The sequence below is a fragment of the Hirundo rustica genome, chromosome 2 (assembly GCF_015227805.2).
Source record: "Hirundo rustica isolate bHirRus1 chromosome 2, bHirRus1.pri.v3, whole genome shotgun sequence".
NCBI lineage: Eukaryota > Metazoa > Chordata > Aves > Passeriformes > Hirundinidae > Hirundo > Hirundo rustica.
Window position 1 is genome coordinate 112,791,237 of NC_053451.1, and position 21,763 is coordinate 112,812,999.

The 21,763-nt window shown below is 46.1% G+C and overlaps 1 protein-coding gene across 1 annotated transcript in view; it reads right to left on the reverse strand.

Annotated features, from left to right (window-relative positions):
* EFHC2 (EF-hand domain containing 2) overlaps nt 1–299 on the reverse strand; it is a 57,408-nt gene extending 57,109 nt beyond the window's left edge. The window contains exon 1 of the mRNA XM_040057270.2: nt 239–299. Within this exon, the coding sequence (XP_039913204.1) occupies nt 239–280 (42 nt within the window). The 5' untranslated portion in view covers nt 281–299. The remainder of the gene's footprint in view (nt 1–238) is intronic.
* Nucleotides 300–21,763: the final 21,464 nt, after the last annotated feature.

Consider the following 21,763-nt stretch of genomic DNA (forward strand, 5'->3'; position numbering starts at 1 on the left):
CTCTGAGAAGAAACTCTCCTGGTGTCCAGCCTGCACCTCCCCTGGCGCAGCTTTACCCTCAGCTCCTCCCGTGCGGCCGCACGGCGCCCTCACCCCGCCGCTGAGGCCGGGCCGGCTCAGCGCGCCCCGGGGCGCCTCGCCCCCACTGCGGGAACGGCCCCGCCAGGCCCGGGACCGCCCCCGGCACGGCCCCCGCAGCCCCGGGGCAGGGCAGGAGCGTGCCCGGGCCGTCACTCACTCTGCGGGGCCGGGAGAAGCCGGGCAGCAGCGGCAGCGCCATGGCCGCCGCTCAACCGCTGCCGCCGCGCGCAGACCGCGCCGCGCTGACGTCACCCGGCCGTGACGTCACGGGGCGGGGAGAGGCGCGGGGGGGCCGCGAGGGCTCGAACTGGAAACCGCGCGTGCAGAACCGCTCCGTCCCGAACCGATCCATCCTGAACAGCTCCATCCCGAACCGCTCCGTCCCGGACCGATCCATCCCGAACAGCTCCACCCCAAACCGCTCCATCCCGAACAGCTCCATCCCGAACCGATCCATCCCCAACCGATCCATCCTGAACCGCTCCATCCCGAACCGATCCATCCCGAACCGATCCATCCCGAACCGATCCATCCCGGACCGATCCATCCCGAACCGCTCCGTCCCGAACCGCTCCGTCCCGAACCGCTCCATCCCGAACCGCTCCGTCCCGAACCGCTCCATCCCGAACCGATCATCCCGAACCGATCCATCCCGAACCGATCCATCCCGGACCGATCCATCCCGAACCGCTCCGTCCCGAACCGATCCATCCCGAACCGCTCCATCCCGAACCGATCATCCCGAACCGATCCATCCCGAACCGATCATCCTGAACCGCTCCGTCCCGAACGGCTCCATCCCGAACCGATCATCCTGAACCGATCCATCCCGAACCTATACATCCTGAACAGCTCCATCCTGAACCGATCCATCCTGAACAGATCCATCCCGAACCGCTCCGTCCCGAACCGATCCATCCCGGACCGATCCATCCCGAACAGCTCCATCCCGAACAGTTCCATCCCGAACCGCTCCGTCCCGAACCGATCCATCCCGGACCGATCCATCCCGAACCGATCCATCCCGAACCGATCCATCCCGGACCGATCCATCCCGAACCGCTCCGTCCCGAACCGCTCCATCCCGGACCGATCCATCCCGAACCGCTCCGTCCCGAACCGCTCCATCCCGGACCAATCCATCCCGAACCGATCCATCCCGGAGCGATCCATCCTGAACCGCTCCATCCCGAACCGATCCATCCCGGACCGCTCCATCCCGAACCGCTCCATCCCGAACTGATCCATCCCGAACAGCTCCATCCCGAACCGATCCATCCCGAACCGCTCCATCCCGAACAGCTCCATCCCGAACAGCTCCATCCCGGACCGATCCATCCCGAACAGCTCCATCCCGAACCGCTCCATCCCGAACAGCTCCATCCCGAACCGCTCCATCCCGAACCGATCCATCCCGAACCGCTCCATCCCGAACAGCTCCATCCCGAACAGCTCCATCCCGGACCGATCCATCCCGAACCGATCCATCCCGAACCGATCCATCCCGAACAGCTCCACCCCAAACCGATCCATCCCGAACCGATCCATCCCGAACCGCTCCGTCCCGAACTGATCCATCCCAAACCGATCCATCCCAAACCGCTCCATCCTGAACAGCTCCATCCCGAATAGCTCCATCCCGGACCGATCATCCCGAACCGATCCATCCCGAACAGCTCCATCCTGAACCGCTCCATCCTGAACCAATCATCCCGAACCAATCATCCCAAACTGATCCATCCCGAACAGCTCCACCCTGAAACGATCCATCCCGAACAGCTCCACCCTGAAACGATCCATCCCAAACCGATCCATCCCAAACCGATCCATCCTGAACAGCTCCATCCCGAACCGATCCATCCCGAACCACTCCATCCTGAACCAATCCATCCCGAACAGCTCTATCCCAAAGAGCTCCATCCCGAACCGATCCATCCCGAACCGATCCATCCAGAACCAATCCATCCCGAATCAATCCATCCAGAACTGATCCATCCCAAACCGATCCATTCTGAACCGATCATTCCGAACAGCTCCATCCTGAACCTCTCAGTCCTGAACAGCTCCATCCCGAACTTCTCCATCTCAGGATATGGCCCAGGGAGCCCCAGGCAGGTCTCCGTTTTCCTCCACAGGAGCCCCAGCCCCACCAAGAGCAGGGGGTCAGAGTCAGCAGTAGCAAAGTAGAAATAAATCCAATCTTATTTATATGTATATAATATATATATAATTAATAGTAATAATTAATAATATAATTATAAGTATAAATAATAATATATATAATTAATTAGTATGTATAATTATAGAAATAGATCTAAATATTACATGTATATATAATATATATTGTTTTATTATAATATAAAAACATATATAAATGTATCATAATATATAGAATATGTATTATGTATATTTATATACTTCTTACACATCATTATTTACTGAATAATTATGATTATATTAATAAATAACATTTAACATGTAATTAAATGTTATTAATTAATGTTAATAACATTAAATCTAACACTAGCACGTGTTAAATCAATTTCTTCAATTTTTCAGGATTAATGGCCATTTTCCTCAGGAATATCTCAGTATTTGGGGAAAAGGAGGCTCCTAGGTGACCTTATGTCTGGGTGACGAGATGGTGTTTGATTGGAAGTCAGAGTCGATGATCTCAGAGGTAATTTTCAACCTAAAGGATTATGTGAAAATCGACCTCAGGTCAAAGCTTTGTCTTGTCCCTTGCTCTCTTCCACCTGGTGAGGAGCAGTGGCCCCACTGGACATGGTGGCCCCAAATACCTCTGGAACTGGGGTCACAGATGGGGCAAATCCCATTGCATTTGGCATTTTCTGCACCAATTAATTTTTAATGTTTTTTGTGACTTTTACACAGCACATTTTACTCTGGGGCCCTGTCAGTCTTGGGGGAGGGGGAAGTGGGATGCTTTTACAGCTTTTTGTTTGGTCTCTTTTTTGCATTTTAGTCCACTGGGATGGGGAAACTGGGTCAGTGGGTTTCCACCTTCTGGTTTCCCAGCGCTGTACTACACATCTGCATTTGCATTTAGTGTGGAAAGGTGAACATTTAAAATATATTTTAATTGAAAATTAGAGAAACCATCATTTTAATCGCATTCATTTCGTGCAGTGGGTGGTATTATGCAAGAATTTAAATTTCAAACAGAAAATACAGTGAGAGTTTCTCACGGATGGCTGGTGGGGGGAAGGGTTGCTTCTTTCTTTAATGGAAGTAACATTTTCCTTGTTAATAAGGGAAGATGCATTCCAGATCACTTCCAAAACCAGTTCCAGAGAACAGCAACCCTGCTATGCTATGTTCCTCCATTTTAGGTAAAGCTGTTCATTGATATGTTGTGGTTTTTTTCTTAATTATGCTGCTTTTTACAGAAAAGTTAGTTAATGGATAGAATAGCTTAAACCTAAATATTCCAGTTCTGATCTGCCATCACTCTGTTTCAGAGGAGCTGCACTTCAGCTGCTGAATGTCCTTATGGATGGAGTGGATCTCCCCTGCCATATTTCATACTCTATGATGCATCAGACCATGAAATTCCCATAATGCGTCATCCCTCCTCCCCCAAAAAGAGGCTCATGGAACAGCATGGGAGACATGTTCAGTCTGAGCAACCCTGGGAGAGACTCCCTGTCCAGTCCCCAGGGAGCATTTGTGCAGAATTCACTCTCTGAATTGGAATTTCGCCAAAAATGTTCCGATTCCCAAAACTGTCATTTATGGGAAAATTATTTTGGGGTTGTTTTGTTGTTTGGTTTGGTTGGGTTTTGTTGGTGTATGTTTTTTTTGTTGTTGTTGGTTTTTGTTTTGTTTTGTTTTTTGGTTTGGTTTGGTTTTTTGTGTGGTTTTTTTGGTGGTTTTTTTTTTTTTTGTTGTTTTTTTTTTTAAAGGAAGGAAGGAAGGAAGGAAGGAAGGAAGGAAGGAAGGAAGGAAGGAAGGAAGGAAGGAAGGAAGGAAGGAAGGAAGGAAGGAAGGAAGGAAGGAAGGAAGGAAGGGAAGGAAGGAAGGAAGGAAAGGAAGGAAGGAAGGAATGAAGGAAGGGAGGAAGCGAGGAAGGAAGGAAGGAAGGAAGGAAGGAATGAAGGGAAGGAAGGAAGGAATTGGTATCTCCTGTTCAGTTTTTGTGGCTCATTGCACAACAGGATGGTTGAAATGTCTTAATATCCCCTCTGGTATCAATAATAAACTGTTGCTCCAAGGTTCCAGGCAGTGTGGGCAGAGGTTGCACGTGGAAAACATGCAAAGGAAACAGCAGCCCTGCTGGAGGAAAGCCAATGAAATGCAGAGTGTCAGCAGAGTCCAGTGCATTTCCAGCAGAAAATCCTGTGAATTGTCCCCAAACCCTTTCTGCACCTCTGCCTCCCCCAGTAAAGAAGCCCCAGGGGGCTGTGGAGAAGGGGAGCATCTTCCTTGTGCACCAAACCACCACTACAATTTGATGTTTTCTACCAGTCTTCAATAATTTTGTTTTCTTTCAAATGGGAAAAAAAAAATATATATAGTGTAATCTACTTTAAAACACAATTGCTTCTTTCTACATTACCTTCTCTTTGGGGTTTCTCTCACATGTTTATCTTTTTTTGTTCCTTGCTGTATTCACTCAGCAGTACAGACCGAGTGAAAACAAATTAATTTTAATGCCTTTTCTGGGAAAAAATGAAAGTACTCCAGGAAAACCAATTTTGATAAAAGCTTTTTATTAAATGAAGATTGTTAATGACAACAACAGTAAGCAGTTGGCAGCAGTAAATTAACTGTGTGTTCTGACTACTCTGCAGATGATAGTGGTGGATGTACATAGGACTGCATAAGATGTACAGTTCAAAGGAGGGAGAAAGCAGGAGGGAATCTAAAGCTGGGGAAAACATGGAAAACGTTGTTTTTGTGATAAAAAGACAGCTATTCTAGTCTCTTTGTGCTGGGATTGAGTTTTACTGGCAGACTTCAAATGAGTAGGGGAATACAAATTGTAAAGTGAGCCACCCAAAACTTTCCAAAGAGGTTAATCAAAAAAAAAAAAAAAAAAAAGCTTTCACTCTGCCCAAATGCTGCAGGCTGCAGGCTTAGTCCATTTGTCTGAGTGGAAGGCTAGGTCTGACCAAGCTCTGCCAGTTTAGAATAGAAAAATTTAGAAAGAAGAGGACACCAGGAAGGTTTGACTAAAATCAGCGTAATTTAATGTTGCTTGTCTGTGAAGACCTGTGTCTGCTTCTGTCATATGTGTGACTTATCCTCTTCCTGGGACTGCTTTTACAGGCCAAGTTAAGGCTGGGCTGCCCAAAATCAGATTGTTCCCATACTTCCCAGTTTAAAGTGAATTATGACCCTACGTGCATCATCATACAGCACACTAAAACCTGAACCAAAATTGAACTGTGACATACACTTAATTAGCTACCAGAGATTAAGAATGGAAAAATACTACCTATTAATACCCTCTTCCTTAGGCCTGTCTTAAAAAAATACTGACTGCTGTGAGAGGCATTGCAGAAGTCACAGAGGGGGTTAGCTTGGGGAATCAAGCACAGCCCTGCCTGTGGCCAGCTCGTTTTGGGGGAAGGAAGGCAAACCCCAGAGTGGCTGCTCATTGTGGTGCACCGTGGGTCAGCTGCTACCTTCAGTGAACAGTCCTGGAAATTGTGATTCCTGATGTTTTCCCATGTCTTTTATTGCCTCATTCATTTGTTTTTCACCGGTCAATGAACGTGTAGCCCATGGAAGATAATTCTTCAGTGGCCAGAAAACAATGCTGAGACCACAGAATTGGGCTGCAGCTATGGAGCGCTCCAGACAACCCACACAGGGAAGATCTGGCACCTTTGTGGCCATGGATCTGTGCTGGCCATGTACCCCATGGATACCTGGTGCATCATTCCTGCTGCTGCCTCCTGCCCCAGGAGGGCGAAGGGGAAAGAGTGAATTTCCACCTCTCGTGGACTGTAGCCTTTTCCTCCAGGTGATGCCATGGGGGAGAGGAGAACAGAAAAACAGCTGCAGCCATTTGGGTCTCACTGGAAAGTTTCCTTAGCTGGAATGACATTTCCATGGCCAATTGCTCCAATTCAGCCTGCTCCACCAAGGCACATTGGCACACCAGCCACTCAGTGAGATGTGCCACGCTCTTTGGGGACAGAGGGGTTGCCCAGGGATGAAGGATGGAGGCACAGTATCCCCACAGGTGCTGCCTGCCTGGCACAGCCTGTGTGTGAGGTTTTCCTGTCCTCGTGTCCCCACCCCATCACCCCATCCCACAAACTCCTCAGCCTCTGGAAACTTGATGGAAGAAGTGCTCTGTCTCACAGAACAAGCTCAGTGGGCAAGTTTCACTTTGCTGCTCCCGTTTGAAGTCTTATGAAGTTCCTACTCATCTGATACCCAGCTCTTTTACATAAGGTGTGAGCTTCTCAGGGGATATTTGCAATCAGCCTGACTTCCGTGTCATGGAAGTCAGGGAGACTATGAGGGGCCGCTTCCCTAAGTCCCCCACACTTCTGAAAGTACATGAAAAGAGAAATATTCTGGGCCTGGTAGATAGCTTTGAGTTGCCCCTGCTGCATATATTCAGTGAGATCTGCATCAAGGAGTAGCTGTTCAGTTCCTCTTCACCCTCCTTATGTGGGTTCATTTGAGATGCAGGCACACTGGTAAGATGAACCCGACAGAAAAACCTCTAATTTAATTCAGAGCTGAATGCAGATTTTTTTTTTCCTCTCTCAATTAAGCTATAGGCATGCACTTAATACAGCATGCAGCACTTTCTGGGAAGAGTTGGAAAAACTTGTAAGACACCTAACACTGATGGGAATGAAGCACGAACACGGAGCTTGGCAGCAACGTAACCGCACGTCAAAGTGCAGCTGAGGCCTCCCAGTTGTGTGTCACCTCTGCAAGAGCCAAGCACTCCTTCCTCCCTCCAGATAACATCACTTTTAGGGTGAGGACAAGTCCCTTGGGAACACAGAGCCCCCGAGGCAGGGAGGCACAGTGACTCTCAGAGCCCAGACAGTCCCATGAAAGGCAGGGAGATGCTGCTGTCACTCAAGTGCCGCACCCAGACCCCTGTCAGACCCTGCAGAACGAGTGGGGAGCTGCTCTCATGGGGACAATAAAGGAGGGAGGCAGCTCCTGACTGTACTTACTTTCCTTCCTTCACTCCTGACATGTTTGGGGTGTCAATGGGACTGAACTTATGCACGTCAAACATTTCTTGACTTCCCTTTCACAAAAACGACGGGTTTGGCTCAGCAGAATTGTTCATACACCTTCCCTCCTTTCCACTTGCCGGTAGCCTGACTCTCCATGCCCATTATCTAAGCTCTCTCAGCCAGCCAAGGAGGCACTGCAAGCCCTTAAGAAAGCCCAGCCCTGGCTCTGTTCAGCCAGATTTACCAGTCTGGTAAATCCCTTCTGCCTAGGAAAATCCTGTCAGCATTTCCCCAAGTCTCGCAAGTTGCCTTGAGGATACGCCATCAGCTGAGGCTGCATGACTGATCAATTCCTCCCTCTTCTCCCATCCTCCGTTTTCAAGCTTCATCTTTGTAGCTGATGGATAAAACAACAAAAAAGAAACCCCACCAACCGCATTTAAAATTCCCATTGCAATAGATAGATAGATAGATAGATAGATAGACAGATTATAGTCAATTACCAGGAACTGCTATTGATCAAGGCTGGTTTAGAATTACACTTGCTTTCACGATCAAGCTTACAGTACAATTTGCCCTGCATTCATCATCTATTTCAATCAAAATGAGAGGGGAGGAAATGCCACTTATTTTAAATAAAAAAGCTTTCAAGCTATTCTTGCAGGCTGCTTTGAGGATCTGGGACAGATCAAAGCTGCTTTGAGAATTCATCCATTCTGCTTTGAATATGATAGCTCATTGTCCATAGGAAAAAAAAAAAAAAAAAAAAAAAAAATTAAGGCAGTATAAGTTATCAAAGCAGCAAGTGGATTTTGGGTTTCCAGGAAGTGGTCTCACAATTGGTGAAGCCTGCCAGGATAACAGCAGAACAGGAGTGACAGTAATCCCCTCTGTCACAGAGACCAAGACATCGGCAATTGCAGGCACTACACCAGAAATCGTTTCTTAATCAAGCTCTGTCTTAATGATAGCTGGGTCATCTGCATGGATCACAAGTCTTGGTCAATACCAGCTTCTCAAAAGTGGCTGAAATCGGTCACTTATGAATAGGTTGGGAATTGAGGTTTACCCCAAACCTAATTCCTTTGCTGATTAGGACTTTATTCTAACTTCCAGCCTAAGGGCGCTCTTGGGAAACAGATCCTTTGATCCTTGTTTTGGCATTGTCCTTTGAATAATGTAGTCTTTTTCTTTTTGCCATCCAGTGCCTTCTACTTACATAATGGTAGATGGCAATCACATCTCCCTTCAGCTTTTGGCCAAGTTTAGTGAACCAGACTTTTTGGCACACTGCCTGCATGATAGTTCGTGTTTCTCCTGAACTCCCAGCTCTGCTTTTTTCTCTACCTGTTCCAGTCTGAGTGTGTCTTCCTTGAATAAAAAGCAGCAATGCACAATAACCTAAAAGAAGCCTCTCTCACCAGTGTGCTGCACTGTTCCAGTTACTCTCATCTCTGCTTTCCTCTGCTCTGTCTTCTCAATATTTCTTCTCAATATTTCTTCTCAATATTTCTTTTCCCCTGCCTTCCTTCTTTCTCAGGTTTGTGATTCCTCCTGGCCCTTTCCATTCCCACTTGTTCTGCTTCTTTTCTTCACTGCTGCTTTTCTCATAGAAGGCCAAAATGAGTGAGAAAAGTGTCGGGTCCTCCTTTCTGAACCTGTTGATTGAACGTGCTGCAGAATAAGTGATCTGCAGGGAATAGGATTTATTGGGCTGTTAGCTTGAATGGAGATGTGTGGCTCAGCCTGCCGAGGCTCTGAGCACAATTTCTCCCTGCACGGCTCCGCTGCTGCTCTTCCTCTCTCTAAATGCACTTTGAAGGGCTTTGCTTTTGTATCAGTGTGTGAGGAGTATGGGTAAGACCTAATTTCAGGGATGGGAGAAGCAGACTTCACTGTGTATCAGAGGTGGTTTTGTGCCCTTGTAATACATTTTTCAAGGCAACTGCTCCTGATGCTTCATGGCTAACCTGGCTTCCATCTGCTGAAATCAGAGCTGCTGTCCTGGTGGGGTTTTGTCTCTTTGTTTGGGAGGCAACCCGTGATAGCACAGAAAGAAATATCTTCACCTGGAGCTCATTTTGGGCTTGTGATTAATACCAGTCCTTTTTATGAACGAGGAACATATTTTGCTATGTTTCTACCTTAAAAATGGGGCAAACTCCAGATCCTGTCAATGAAAGGATAGAGAAGGTTTAAATGAGAGAAGAAACCCTTCTGCTATGCCAGACATTTGCTGGTCACTAGCACGTTCCACACCACAGCAAGACCAGATTCATTTTTGTGTGCTAAATGCTGTAGCGAGGTTAGCCCACAAATAAATAAATGAGTCGCGGTTCAATATTTAAGGGAATTTTCAACTGGAACGAAAACTACCGTGAAAGTTGAGACTGTAACAACCTCGACAGCGTCCCTCTAAATTACACTTCAGAAATACCAGGGAGCTGAAGTGTTCTGTGGTTGTGCATATATTTGTAACAAATGGTTGCACAAATATTTGGCTCCTAACGATGAGCTAACTGGTATGACATTTGCCTGGGAAAATTAATTACTTTAACGTGTGTTGTATAAAATATGAGATGATCATGTAATGTATGTGTGTGCTGAAGAGGGTTGCTGAGTGACTAAGTTATTACCAAAGGAAATTTATGAGAAACAAACAAGAAACACTCAGAGATGCTGTAAATGTCATGCTATGCTCAAGGGCCTTTTGCGGCTGAATAATTTTTATGTGGATGAGGAGGACAGGATCATGCTGTGAAAAATCAAGTTAGAATGAGTTAATCTTTGTATTTGCACATAATTTTATTGGTATTTAATGCAGCTGTGATGATTCTGTTTCAAATTGTAGGGACAGTTCACGGTGAAGATGACAAGATCGAATCAGACTGAACTGAGTGATCTCAGCATCAAATTTTAAGCGGTCTATGTTCAAGAAGAAAAGCTGCCTGTTAAAGAAATGGGAAATAAAGTGGTCCTGAAAGTCAAGGCATGGCTGCTGGTTTGGGCAAAAAATTACTGTCTAATTTATGTGACTTTTTGGAAGGGTGAAGTAATCTCCCTTAGAGGTCTTGCTCTGTGCAGCTCCCAAGCAGGGAAGGGTCAGGGACTGCCAGGGCTCTGCCCTCCCCTCCCACCAGGATGCTCTGCAGGCTCTGCACGAGGCTGTGGGCAGCAGGGAGAGATGGAAAGCAGCGAACTGAACTGGAGAAATGGGAACTGGCGAGGGAAAAGCAGATACACACATCCCTCCTCAGACAGAGAGCGTGGAGCGCGATGAACCCGACCTCGGAAGGGTAGCAGGAAATAGTGCGGTAAAAAAATCGCATCCATGACATCCTGCCTCTTAACCCCTAGCTAAGAAATTCAGAGAGGGGAGACTCAGTCTTGAGCAGATAGCAGAGTAATTTCAAAAAAAACCCAAACCTCCACGAAGAAACTGAGCTAATTGGTTTGAGGGGGTCTTGAACCACCCTCATAGTTCTGAGGGACGTGGGGTCTGAGGGACTCAGAACCTTGGTGAGTTCAGACTGCCCTTGGTGAGTGCCACCAGCATTTTGGAGGGCACCAGTACAGAAAGCCTCTCCCCAGGTGGGGATCCCAGAGTCCTGGAATTCCTGCCATGGGAGAGGAATAACTCGGGAATGTGAAAGTGGAGGACAATGTTGGTGAGAGAGTTACAGGGTCTGCAAGCCTCAGGGAATGCGGGGAGGATAACATCAACCCCGAGGCAAAGGACTCGAAGGCAGCAGACTTAATAAAGAGGATAAATTTCTTTGGGAATCAAATCTATGGGAAGAAGGAGTTCCAGAATGAATTGATGGTTCATGAAAAATAATAAATAAATAAATAAATAAATAAACAAAAGACTGTAGCAGCAGCATCACAAAATATCCCAATGTGTAGAAAGGATAGGAAATGTATAATAAATAAATAAATAAATAAATAATAAATAAATAAATAAATAATGAACAAACAAACAAAAGACTGTAGCAGCAGAATCACAAAATATCCCAATGTGTAGAAAGGATGGGAAATGCAGTAGGAGATATCTGCGAAATCACAAGCTCTTCTATGATCTCAAGTGCAAGAAGGGAGAGTACAGAACATAGAAACTAGGTCAAATATCTAAAAATGAATGTAAAAAAGAGCTCAGCATGGGCGTACAGATACAAAATCAGAAAATCTGAAACACAAAATAAAATAGTTTTCCTATTCTTTGCTTATACTAATAAGGCAATTTAAAGGTTTTTTTTTTTATTAACAAAAGGGAGCAAAAAGTGAAAGCAAGGGAAGAATTACTCCATGGGTAGGAAAATCGGCAGATGATGCTGAAAAGCTCAGAAAGCTTAGTGCATTTTTTAAAGAAGACTGGAAGGGAACAAATAGAGTTCCTCTGTTAAAAGCCAAGGCAGGGAATTGTGAAGCCAGGGAATTAGAAACAAAGGGCTCAGTGGGATGCTATATATGAGCGTGTGCACTGTTTCCCACCCAGGTTACCTCGGGGTGTCTCTGTGGTTATGGCCTGGCAGGAACCTGGAAAGGTGAGGGCGTGGATGGTCTTTCACTCATGGCCATCTGGCTGATCATTTGCTCCCAGGTGCACATTCAGGCTTGTCCCTGTGGCCCCTTTTCCTTCTGTACAGCTGGCAACTGTGCTCTCACTCAGAAATGGCTGAGGAGGTCTCAGGGACCGATCCAGAGGGTGGGATATTTTGTCTCTGGAGGTAGCTGGGCCAGACACATTGGGAAGAAACACAGAAGATGTGTGACAGGGTAACTGGTGATTAAACTGCTTGTTGGTGAAAAAAGGGTAAATAGGAATATCCAGCTTCAATATTAAATAAAGTGACATGCAGCAAGCCAAGCCCTGGGGCTGCTTGTGTTTCAGCCCTTCCAGCACAGCTGCTGGTTGTCCCATCAGCTGAGGAGAGGATGATATTTTCTCTAATCCTGCAAGACAGTGAAGCTTCATCCCCTCATTGTGTGGAACAGCCTTCCTCTCTTCTCATCCCCTGCCTCTCTGTGTCATTGGTGGGCTTTGCTGTCTTACTATTAAAAAGTCAGAAGTGCCACGTCTACCTGCTCTTGGTTTTCTTGGCTTGTACAGTTCTGATTGCTCCCTGTGTAAATCAGCTTCCTCAGTTTTCATTTGGGGTTTTTTCCTCACTTCTCTCACAATTTTCATGAATCATGCCTCACATTTCTGTGTCTTGATAGAGAATGGGCTGCCTCTGTTTTAAGGGAGAAAACCTGGTAGTTCTGAAGGGTGCTGGAGAACAGTCAGCTACCATGAGATCCTTGAAATATCTCCTAGGAGAGAGCCAGAGCTCGTTCCTGTCTGCAGAGAGACCTGAGTAAGCTCCTTAAGCTAAATCAGCTCTTCTGAGCAGGTCTCTGCAGAGCATTAGGCTGACCAGGACCAGATCCAGCATTCCAGGGGAATCACTAAACCTTAATGGCCCAGAAATGTCATAATATTGAACCTATTTTCTATTCCACTCCAAAGATCCCCCAACATCCTGTTTGTGATTTGACCACTGGTTTATATTGAGCTTCCAGGTGAATTTCCCAGTCTTTCCTTGACTTTGCTGTCAGGGCTTTAGGATCAGGCACTGTGCAGAGAGCTTCAGGTCACTCCATCTGCTGGACGTGATTTTGCATAGATGAGAACCAACACAGCTTTATTGTCCCACTGTCTTCATGCTCAGACTGGACAAAACTTCTGGGAATTCTTTTTTCTCCATTGGTTCAGCCTAACTTTGTGTCACCTTCAAATGTTGCCTCCTCACCTCTTTTCTAGATCACAGTGAGATACTGCAAATGCCACTCATTGCTTTATACAATTCATTGTCATATTAATACAGCATCTAAAAAAAAAACCCCGAAAAAACCCAACAACTGAAAAAGCATTCCACTGACAAATATAGCAGATGCCAGGATTAAAGGTTCTTATGTCATTGTGATTTAGTGATTTAAATCCCTCTGTGCAACAATACAGATTTTAGTCATGGGTGTATAAGGGCATTCCTGGGTCACGTCTTCCAGTGTTGCATGATTCCCAGCATTAAGAAGTTTTCTGTATTCCTCTATCCTAAATCTTCTTTACTTCAAAGCTGATTTGTTCTTGTTTAGATGGACATGATGAGTGAGCGATGATAATCCTCTTTATAACAACCTTGTACCTACTGGAAGACTGGGAGACAGATTTTCTGAGAACCTGATTTCGGCTTTAAAATAACTCTTCCAAATTATTTTGCTTTTGTCCCACTTGCCCACAGAATAGGCAGTTTTCATAAAAGAAAGAGACAGGAATGACCGTTTGACAACCATCTCTCTCCCTCTGCAACAGAGGTTTAGTCCTTTGGGAGGTGACCTGTCAGAAATTAAATTGATACTCTTATTTACCAGTGTTGTGTGCAATCTGTAAATTCTTTTAGTGAGAGAAAGGTTTGCAATTGTGCTCCAACAAAAATGTTTGGAGACTTTGACTGGTGCCTCTGATCCCCTATTGAACTTGCAGTGGCCTAAGTCACTGATTGCTGAGCCAAGGAAAGTTACATTAGGTAATCTCTGTAATAACACAATAGACTTCCTACTTCTTACAATGCTGGAAATTAGGAAAAGTGGTGCAGATAAACGACAAAAACAAAATACACTGAGTTTGGAAGTCATTCAGGAGCATTTTCTCATTGGGGTGGGACTGATGCTGCCACTTCAGCGTGTGTGCCTGGCTCTGGGTGTGTCTCCTCTCTTCAGAAAGAAACCTCTTGTACAAAACACCTTTTGCATTCTGTGAGAAATGGAGCCTGTTTTCAAGGAGCAGCAGCCCTCTCCGAAATCCAGGATCACTCGGCACCGCTGCTCATCCATGAGAAGTTCTGGCAGCCTTTGAAAAGCCGTGCAACACCTGTGGATGCCTCACACCACCACTCCAGTTTAGATAACGGCTCTGGGGGATGAAGTCCATCACTGCTCTTTGTCTTGAAGGGGATCAAGGAAGAAGCAAGGAGAAAACAAGACTGTGTGTGTCTCCCAGTGCTGAGCAGGCTGGAAGAAACCCAACCCCAAAAACGGAGAATAATACAGAAAAAATCGCTTTTAGCGATTTGAAGAAACACTTGTGCTCAAATTTCACTCAGCAAACACCATTTTTGCGTGTCATATAGCTCCTCAGGAGCAGCAAAAATGATGGGTAACAGCTGTGGGCACTGCCTCATCACCCCCAAGTCAGTAAGGATCGGGGCAATGCCCATCTCCGTGACCTGAGGAGCAAAGCATGGTTTCGTAGGCTTGGTTGTCTTTCCCCAAATCCCCAAAAGGCAGTGCAGTGCTGCTCTCTTGGTCTCTGTAGCTACCAAGGACCCAAGGCCCAGCTCTGGCGTGGCACAGCTGTGTAACCTCGAGTCAGGCTCTGAGAAAGCCCCCAGAAAGTCTCTGAACAGATCAGAGAGGTACAATTACAGACAGAGGTGGGAAAGCTGAGAACAGTTTGGGATAGAGCTCAAGAATTCAAGAGGGAAAACACCTGCAGGGAAACATATTGGATCCTTTAAAATAACAACAACAGGAAGGAAAAAGTGAGGCAGTTTGGGGACTGGTCAGAAATCAGGGATGATCAGGTCGTGTTTTTGGTGTTACCTCCCGCCGCACAGGCAAAATGAGCATTTTTTGGGATGCCTGTTGTCCCTTGAGGTAAAGGTGTTTTGAGCTCCTGATGTCCTTGCCAGCCTCAGGGGGTCTGTCCCACACATGGAGAGAAGCTGCTGCAGAACACCAGGGGTATGCCTGTGTCCTGTCCATGTTCCATGGTGTGGAAAAGCTGGAATTACCTCTGACACCTCGAGGTGAAGCAAGGACTCAGGTGGGTCACAGTGCACAAACCCCAAACCCTGCTTGGACACACACGTGGGCACACACAGCCACACTCCGGCTCCCCACCAGATTTTCTGTTAATTTTCTGTTTTCAGGTTAATTCCAGCTGGATTCAGCTATGCCTTTATTTTGCCCTGAGTGCTGAAACTCAACCAAAGATGGACATCCAGCCTGGCACAGCGGGTGCCAAGCAGAGCAGAGGCTGTGCTGGAGGATGAGCTGGTGTCCATGGGGAGCTGAGGACAAAGACAGCTCCTCCTCGGATGGGAGCAGCTCAGGGCCCTGCCCATGGCCCCAGCTCCAGGTGTCCTGTCAAGGTTGGCCTTGGCAGCTCTGTGGTCTCTGCAGTGCAGCGGCACTTGGTGCCATCAGGTCCCCCAGCCTCGGGAGCCTCACGGGAGCTGCGGGATCAGTGAGGGTCTGTCATCCCTGCAGGGATGCTCACGTCTCACTGCCTGGGGTCTGGGCCTGCATAAGCCCTGGAGAAGAAGCCCCTCAGGCAGGTGCTGTGTCAGGGCACTGGGTAGGGTGGCTGCTGTAGGTGGGGAAGATCTTTGTGTCCCTGAACGCTCCTCTCGTTTTCCCAGAGGTGATTATTCCACACAGGCCGTTGCTCCTGCAGCTCCTTCCTCACCGGTTTCCTCTGGCCAGCCCAGTCCAGAGTGTGCTGCTGGGCACTGTGGAAGCACTCTGGGAAGCATCTTTTCCACCCTTTCTTTGGCACCTTCTGGCAGCTGATTCCTCCTGCCAGCTGGAGATGGACTGGTTTATCCAAAAGCTTTCTGCAGAGGCTGCTCCCATCAAAAAGTTCAGATTTTTCCATCCCATTTCCTTCTTTCCTTATTTTCCCCTTGAACAGAGGTCCCTGTGGTGCTCCCCAAGGAAGGAACTGAATGAAGCTGTAGAAGGTAAATGGAACACACTCTGCAGCCTGTGACCTTCCTCCTGCCTGGTCTCATTCCTTCAGCCCTTTTTCATCTCAGGCTGCTCCAGGCTGGGAGTAGGATGAGCCTGGGCTGTCAGTTCATAGCCTGTCAGCCCCACCACAGGCAGCCCCCACAGCTCCAGTCCCTGGGATGGAAGGGGATAACAAGATCTCACTCCTCGGGGCAACACAGGATTCAACCAGATCACAATATCAAGCAGAGGAGTTTGCCTGTTGTTTTTATTATTTTTATTCTTTTTAAATTTTTTTTATTTTATTTTGATTTTTATTGGCAGCAGTTAAACTGTATTATAAAGGATTTGTCTTTCCCTCTAAAATGCATCAAGCAATACAAAGATGTGAAGACCAAAAGGTGTGTGTAGGTAGAGCACGTGAAGGATTTGTACTCCTCTCCCTTCTTATTCAATCTGTGGATGAGAAACTGCATGGTTCACATATTTACAGAGCTTTGCAAAAGGTTACCAGTTACTTCCTCTCTAATATCCCTAATGTAAGGAAAAAACCCTCATTTGGAATTGTAGAAATGTCAGGAACCCTTTGCCAATGTAAATCATAAGCATGCCATTTCTCTTCTATCGACAAGAAAGGATTTGCACTGAGAAATCCTATTAATAGAGATTATTTGCATAAATCTTTCGTGCAGCAGACTCCAAATAATTTGTATTAGATACATGTCCTGTGGCATGTGTGTTAAAATTGCGTGTTTTTAATAATACATTCATGTTGCCTCTTACAAATCCACACAGCCATGACTCACCAGCATCTAGTTTGTCCTGAGGTCAAGTGCAGTCAAGCTTAGAGATCTGTAAATGCCCAAATTTCATGAAACACTCACCAGTCCTCAGTAATTCCCATTCCAGCAAGTTATCACAACTGTCCCACAAAAGCTTTCCAGAATCTCCCACTCCCTTTACAATGCTAGGATGTGATTTATTACTCCAGTCTGGGTGCTCTGAGGACTCTTTAATAGTACTAATTGCCTTATTATCCACTCCAGTGCGAGAGTAAAACCTTTTGACATTTTCCTTCCTTCCCTGAGGAAAACAAATCCCAGTTCCTGGGATATTGCCTTCTGCTCCCTTTGTGATTACTGGGGCGAGGAATTCCTTTAGGCCCTTTGCCTTCTCAGCCTCATCTGTCACCAACTTTCCATTCCCATCTCTCTTGGTTCTCCCTAATCACTCTGCATCTCCCATTATTCTGTGCTATATTTTTTCCCCCTCTTCCTTTTTTACTTACAGTGTCAATCTTCATCACATATTCTATTCCTTATTTTCTATAGATGTATTTTTTTCACATCAGCCTCTGTGATACTTACCTTGCCCCGGTTTACTATTTTTAAATTAGTGTAGGAGTGCCTATTGAAAAAAAGAAAGAAATGCATTTTTTTTTTCCTGGCTGTTCCATATTTAAGAATTTGCTGCAACAGCTCCAAGCAAACCACACACATACACAAATTCCTGTGTGTCAGCTACCAGAGGATCTTTATTTTCTACAAGCAAATCTAATATCACAAAAAAAAAAAACCAACCCAGGCATGTCTCTAACCTTTCCAATGCTGATAAAATTAATTTTTTTTTTTTTTAAGTGAAAATCTGGAATTAATTGCAGTGCCACACCCCCTCAACATCTATTTTTCCTGCTCTGTGTGAACAGCAAGAAGAGAGCAGCCACAGAAAGGATTTCTGACGTGAATATGTGAAGGGGCACCAGGGTAAACCCAGGAGAAGGATGGAGAGGCCAAGTGGGATAACAGCACCTGGTGTTCGCAGGAGGGGAGCAGTAGTTTTTTGCTCACAGCAGGATGGTTGGGCAGCAACCAGGGCTGTGTCAGGACAGCTTCGTTCAGCCAAATCCTGTAAATTCCTGAGGAGGGAGCACCCACAGCCACCCTGGCTGATCTGTCCTGCTGCTGCATCACCCTCCTCCTGGAAGATCTTTTCCTAATGTCCAGAGTGACTTTCCCAAGCTACAGCTCTTGTGGCCGCTGCCTCTTGTTGGGAAGGATTTGGCTCCATCACCTTTTTGACTCAAAGACTGCCTCAGATTCACCCTCAGCCTTCTCTTTCCCGAGCTGAACAATCTCAGCTCCCCTGGTAGCCCTGATGCTTTAGACCCCTCACCAGCTTAGGTGTTTTCTCTGAATCCTTTCTTCTTTCTCAACACCTCTCTGGAACTGGAGGTCCCAAAAGCAGTTGTGGTATTGCAGGTGAGGTCCCCCAGGGCCAAGTACAGATAACAGGCAGATAACAAATTTCCATAATTGCTGACCACACCTCTCCTAAGGCACCTCAGCCTGTGTTTTCTGCCATGTGCAGTGACTGCAGGATTCCTTCAAATTCGAGGTCCACCATAACTCCCAGACCTTCCCCAGCAGAGCTGCTACTCCTGCAGCCTCTGCCTATGGGGTTCAAACGGCCAAAGGAAAACTGGGATTGCTCAGCTTGGAAAAGAGAAGGTTTTGGAGTGACCTGACTGTGGCCTCTGTGTACCAGAAGGAGACCTATGGAAAAGTTTGAAGACATGGAGTGGCAGGACAAGGGGGAATGGCTTCAAACTGACAGAGAGAAGGTTTAGATCAGATGTTCAGAGGATTCTCCCCTGTGAGGGTGGTGAGGCCCTGGCACAGGATGCCCAGAGAAGCTGTGGATGTCCCATCTCTGGAAGCGTCCAAGGCCAGGCTGGATGGAGCTCTGAGCAACCTGGTCTGGTGGTTGTCCAAGGTGCCCCTGCCCATGGCAGGAGGTTGGAAGGGGATGATCTTTAAGATCCCCTCCACCCCAACCCATTCTGTGAGTCTGTGATTTCCAGCAAGGCAGATTTGCCTCAGAACACCGACATAAGCAGGATGCGGGGAACCCAGCTTGACACCCACATCCAGACACATTCCTTCTCTTGTGCCTTACCCTCAACTCCCCCACAGTGAGCACCCCCTGGTTTCCCGATTCTGTGCAGAGTACCTGAGGGTCTCAAAGTCTAACCAGAGACTCCTGGAATAATACAAAAAGAGGGAAAATGTGTCCATCCCTTCCCTGCTTTGTTCTACCTTTGCTTTCACACACAAACCAATGAGTCACTGAAGTGAGCACTGCTTGGCTGTACTTGCACACGCAGCCTCAAAACAAATATCCTAAAGAAGCCAGCACGCAATTCAATTTTTAAGTTTGAAAATTAGATATCATATGTCATATATTTATATTCCATATAGATAGAAAAATACTACTAATGTTGTAGAAAGGCATTTTCTGAATGTTTTTAAACGATCATACAACTCTTGTAGGAGCATTAAGAATATAGACTCCCTGATTGCTGTCAATTTTCCTTCCTCCCCTTTATTGGCCCAAGAGGATTTTGAAATAATATTTGGCAACTCCTGATTTTCAAACATTCCTTTCACACATCTGCAGGGTTTTTGTACATTACCAGATTAATTCAGATGTATTTTGGCTTAGATTCCTGTCTCAGCAACATGTAGGCTATCAAGGCATTTTGATTGCCTCACTGGAGAGGATTTGAAATCTGTAAATAAAAATATGTAATTTGGCTGCAGTGTGAGTTTGGTGTCTGTTAAGCATGCAAGAAAACAGAATAACCTCTACATCGCCATTAATATTTCAAGAAAATAAAATGTTCAATTACAAATCATGCTAGATATATTGGTCCTAATTTTCCAGGTCCCATGAGTGTCTATGGTAAGTGTTTGAGATCCTCTTGTTGTGACAAAAGTTCAAATTATCTATGTTAAATGGGAATCATATAGTTCAATACTCAATTCTCTATGTGGATTCATATTTTCTATTAAGTATTTTTTCAAATATACCATCCACATGTGCAGATACGTGTTTTATTACAGATTGGGGCTATGAGGACTTTATTTTTTTGGTTTGACGGTGAAACCAAAAAGGCCTTACCAAGGACTGAATGTATAATAATATATCCCAGTTCCCAGGTAAGCATCCTACCAAATGGGCAGCAAAATATCCTGGGTGTAACCCGCCTTCCTTTCTTCCTGTTGGAGCATTCCCACCTCAAGCAGCTCCTTCAACTGTTTACAAATGACTTCATGTAAACTTTGAGGTGACCAGACCCAAGTTCCTGTCCATGCTCCATGAACACCGAGAGACATCCACACCCCGGAATGTGTCAGCAGCAGACACCAAGGTTATCTCATGCCAAAATACCTTATGGTTTGGAAGGTAGGCCACTGGTCTAGGAAGCAGGAGAGGTTTCCCAGGAAAAGATAACGGAATGTGGCCACCAGCTTCCCTGGGCTAAGCCAGAGGCATTAGCTGTTGGGAAGTCCCCCAGCTGAGTTGACTTGTGGGATTTATTCCCAACTTCACCTCTTTTTAAAGCATTGCATTTCCTCTTTTTCACAGCCCTGTGTATGATGCGGTGCTCTGTTCCAGGGAGCTGTGAAAAAACCAGAAGGCATGCAAAACTACAGCAGGGGGGCAGAAACACAGACTGCTCTGAGGAACTGGGAAAAGGGGAGAGAGTGAGGGAGGCACAAAACCTCTGAGCATGGAATCCATGAGCTATGCAAATTTGTACCACTGCGCTGGTTTACCCAAGCTATGAATTAGAGTCAGCCTAGGTCTAGCAAGATTTCCTAGTCCAAGCCTGGCACCAGTTGTGCTGTGTCCAGCCCAGGCTGTGAGCACAAAATCCCATATTACACCTCTGTGCCACATCCTGCAGCACTCCAAGATTTAGATGCCTCCAAGCTGGAACGTGGGACCAAACACAACCAAGGGTTTCAAGCTGTGCTGTATCAGCACCAGATGTTTTGTGCACACTCACCCCACAAATATCTTAATTAAAATTGGCTTCTGGTCTTACGTGTCCTGATGAGTGTCAGCTGACTCAATTCCCAACTGCCCCAAAATAAGAAACATCAGCTCTTCCACGTGTCCCAGTACTGGGACATCACCACGCTGCATCAGACCTGGCATTCCCCTGGCAGATTTGACTCTCGTTCTCCCCCACCACCCACCCAGCCCATGCACAGTCCTAGGGTGAATAAAACTTTTTTTCCCACCACCCCCCCCCCCCAAGCTCCCTTCCAAAATGTCACATTGTTCTAGTTCGGATGAACATTCTCTTTTTCTGCTATCACCTGCAGACCCCAGGGAGCTGCGTACCATAAAAGTTTGATTTTTAAAGTAATTCTTTGAGATTTCCAACAATTTTCAAAAGGTTAGGGGGAGGTATTACTGATGCTTTTTCATATTACTGAATTCACTGTAATTTACGGAGTCTGCACAGGCAGAATTACTGAATTACAGTCCTGACTCCTGCATTTTACTCTGTTTACCTCTCCCCCTCTTAGGCCCTCATGACAAATGCACTCGAATCTGGGAGGCAGCTCTATCTTTTAACTACAGCATTTTAATTCTCAGTCTGGCTGCTGAAGCAGAAACAGCCTTCAAAGTTTTAGCCAAATTCTGGCCTCTTAAAATTCAGTAATAAGATCACACTGGCATCTCACTTTAAATTAAAATGTACTGCCCAATACTTCTTTAACCAGAAGAAAAAAATTCAGGAAATAGATTATCCCATTAAGATAATAAAAAACCAAATAGATGATTTATTAGCAATCTCTCCCCAAATGAACTATTTAATAAGCTTTCAAAAGCTGTTCACTAGAGGGATATATGCCATGCCTTCCTCAATCCTT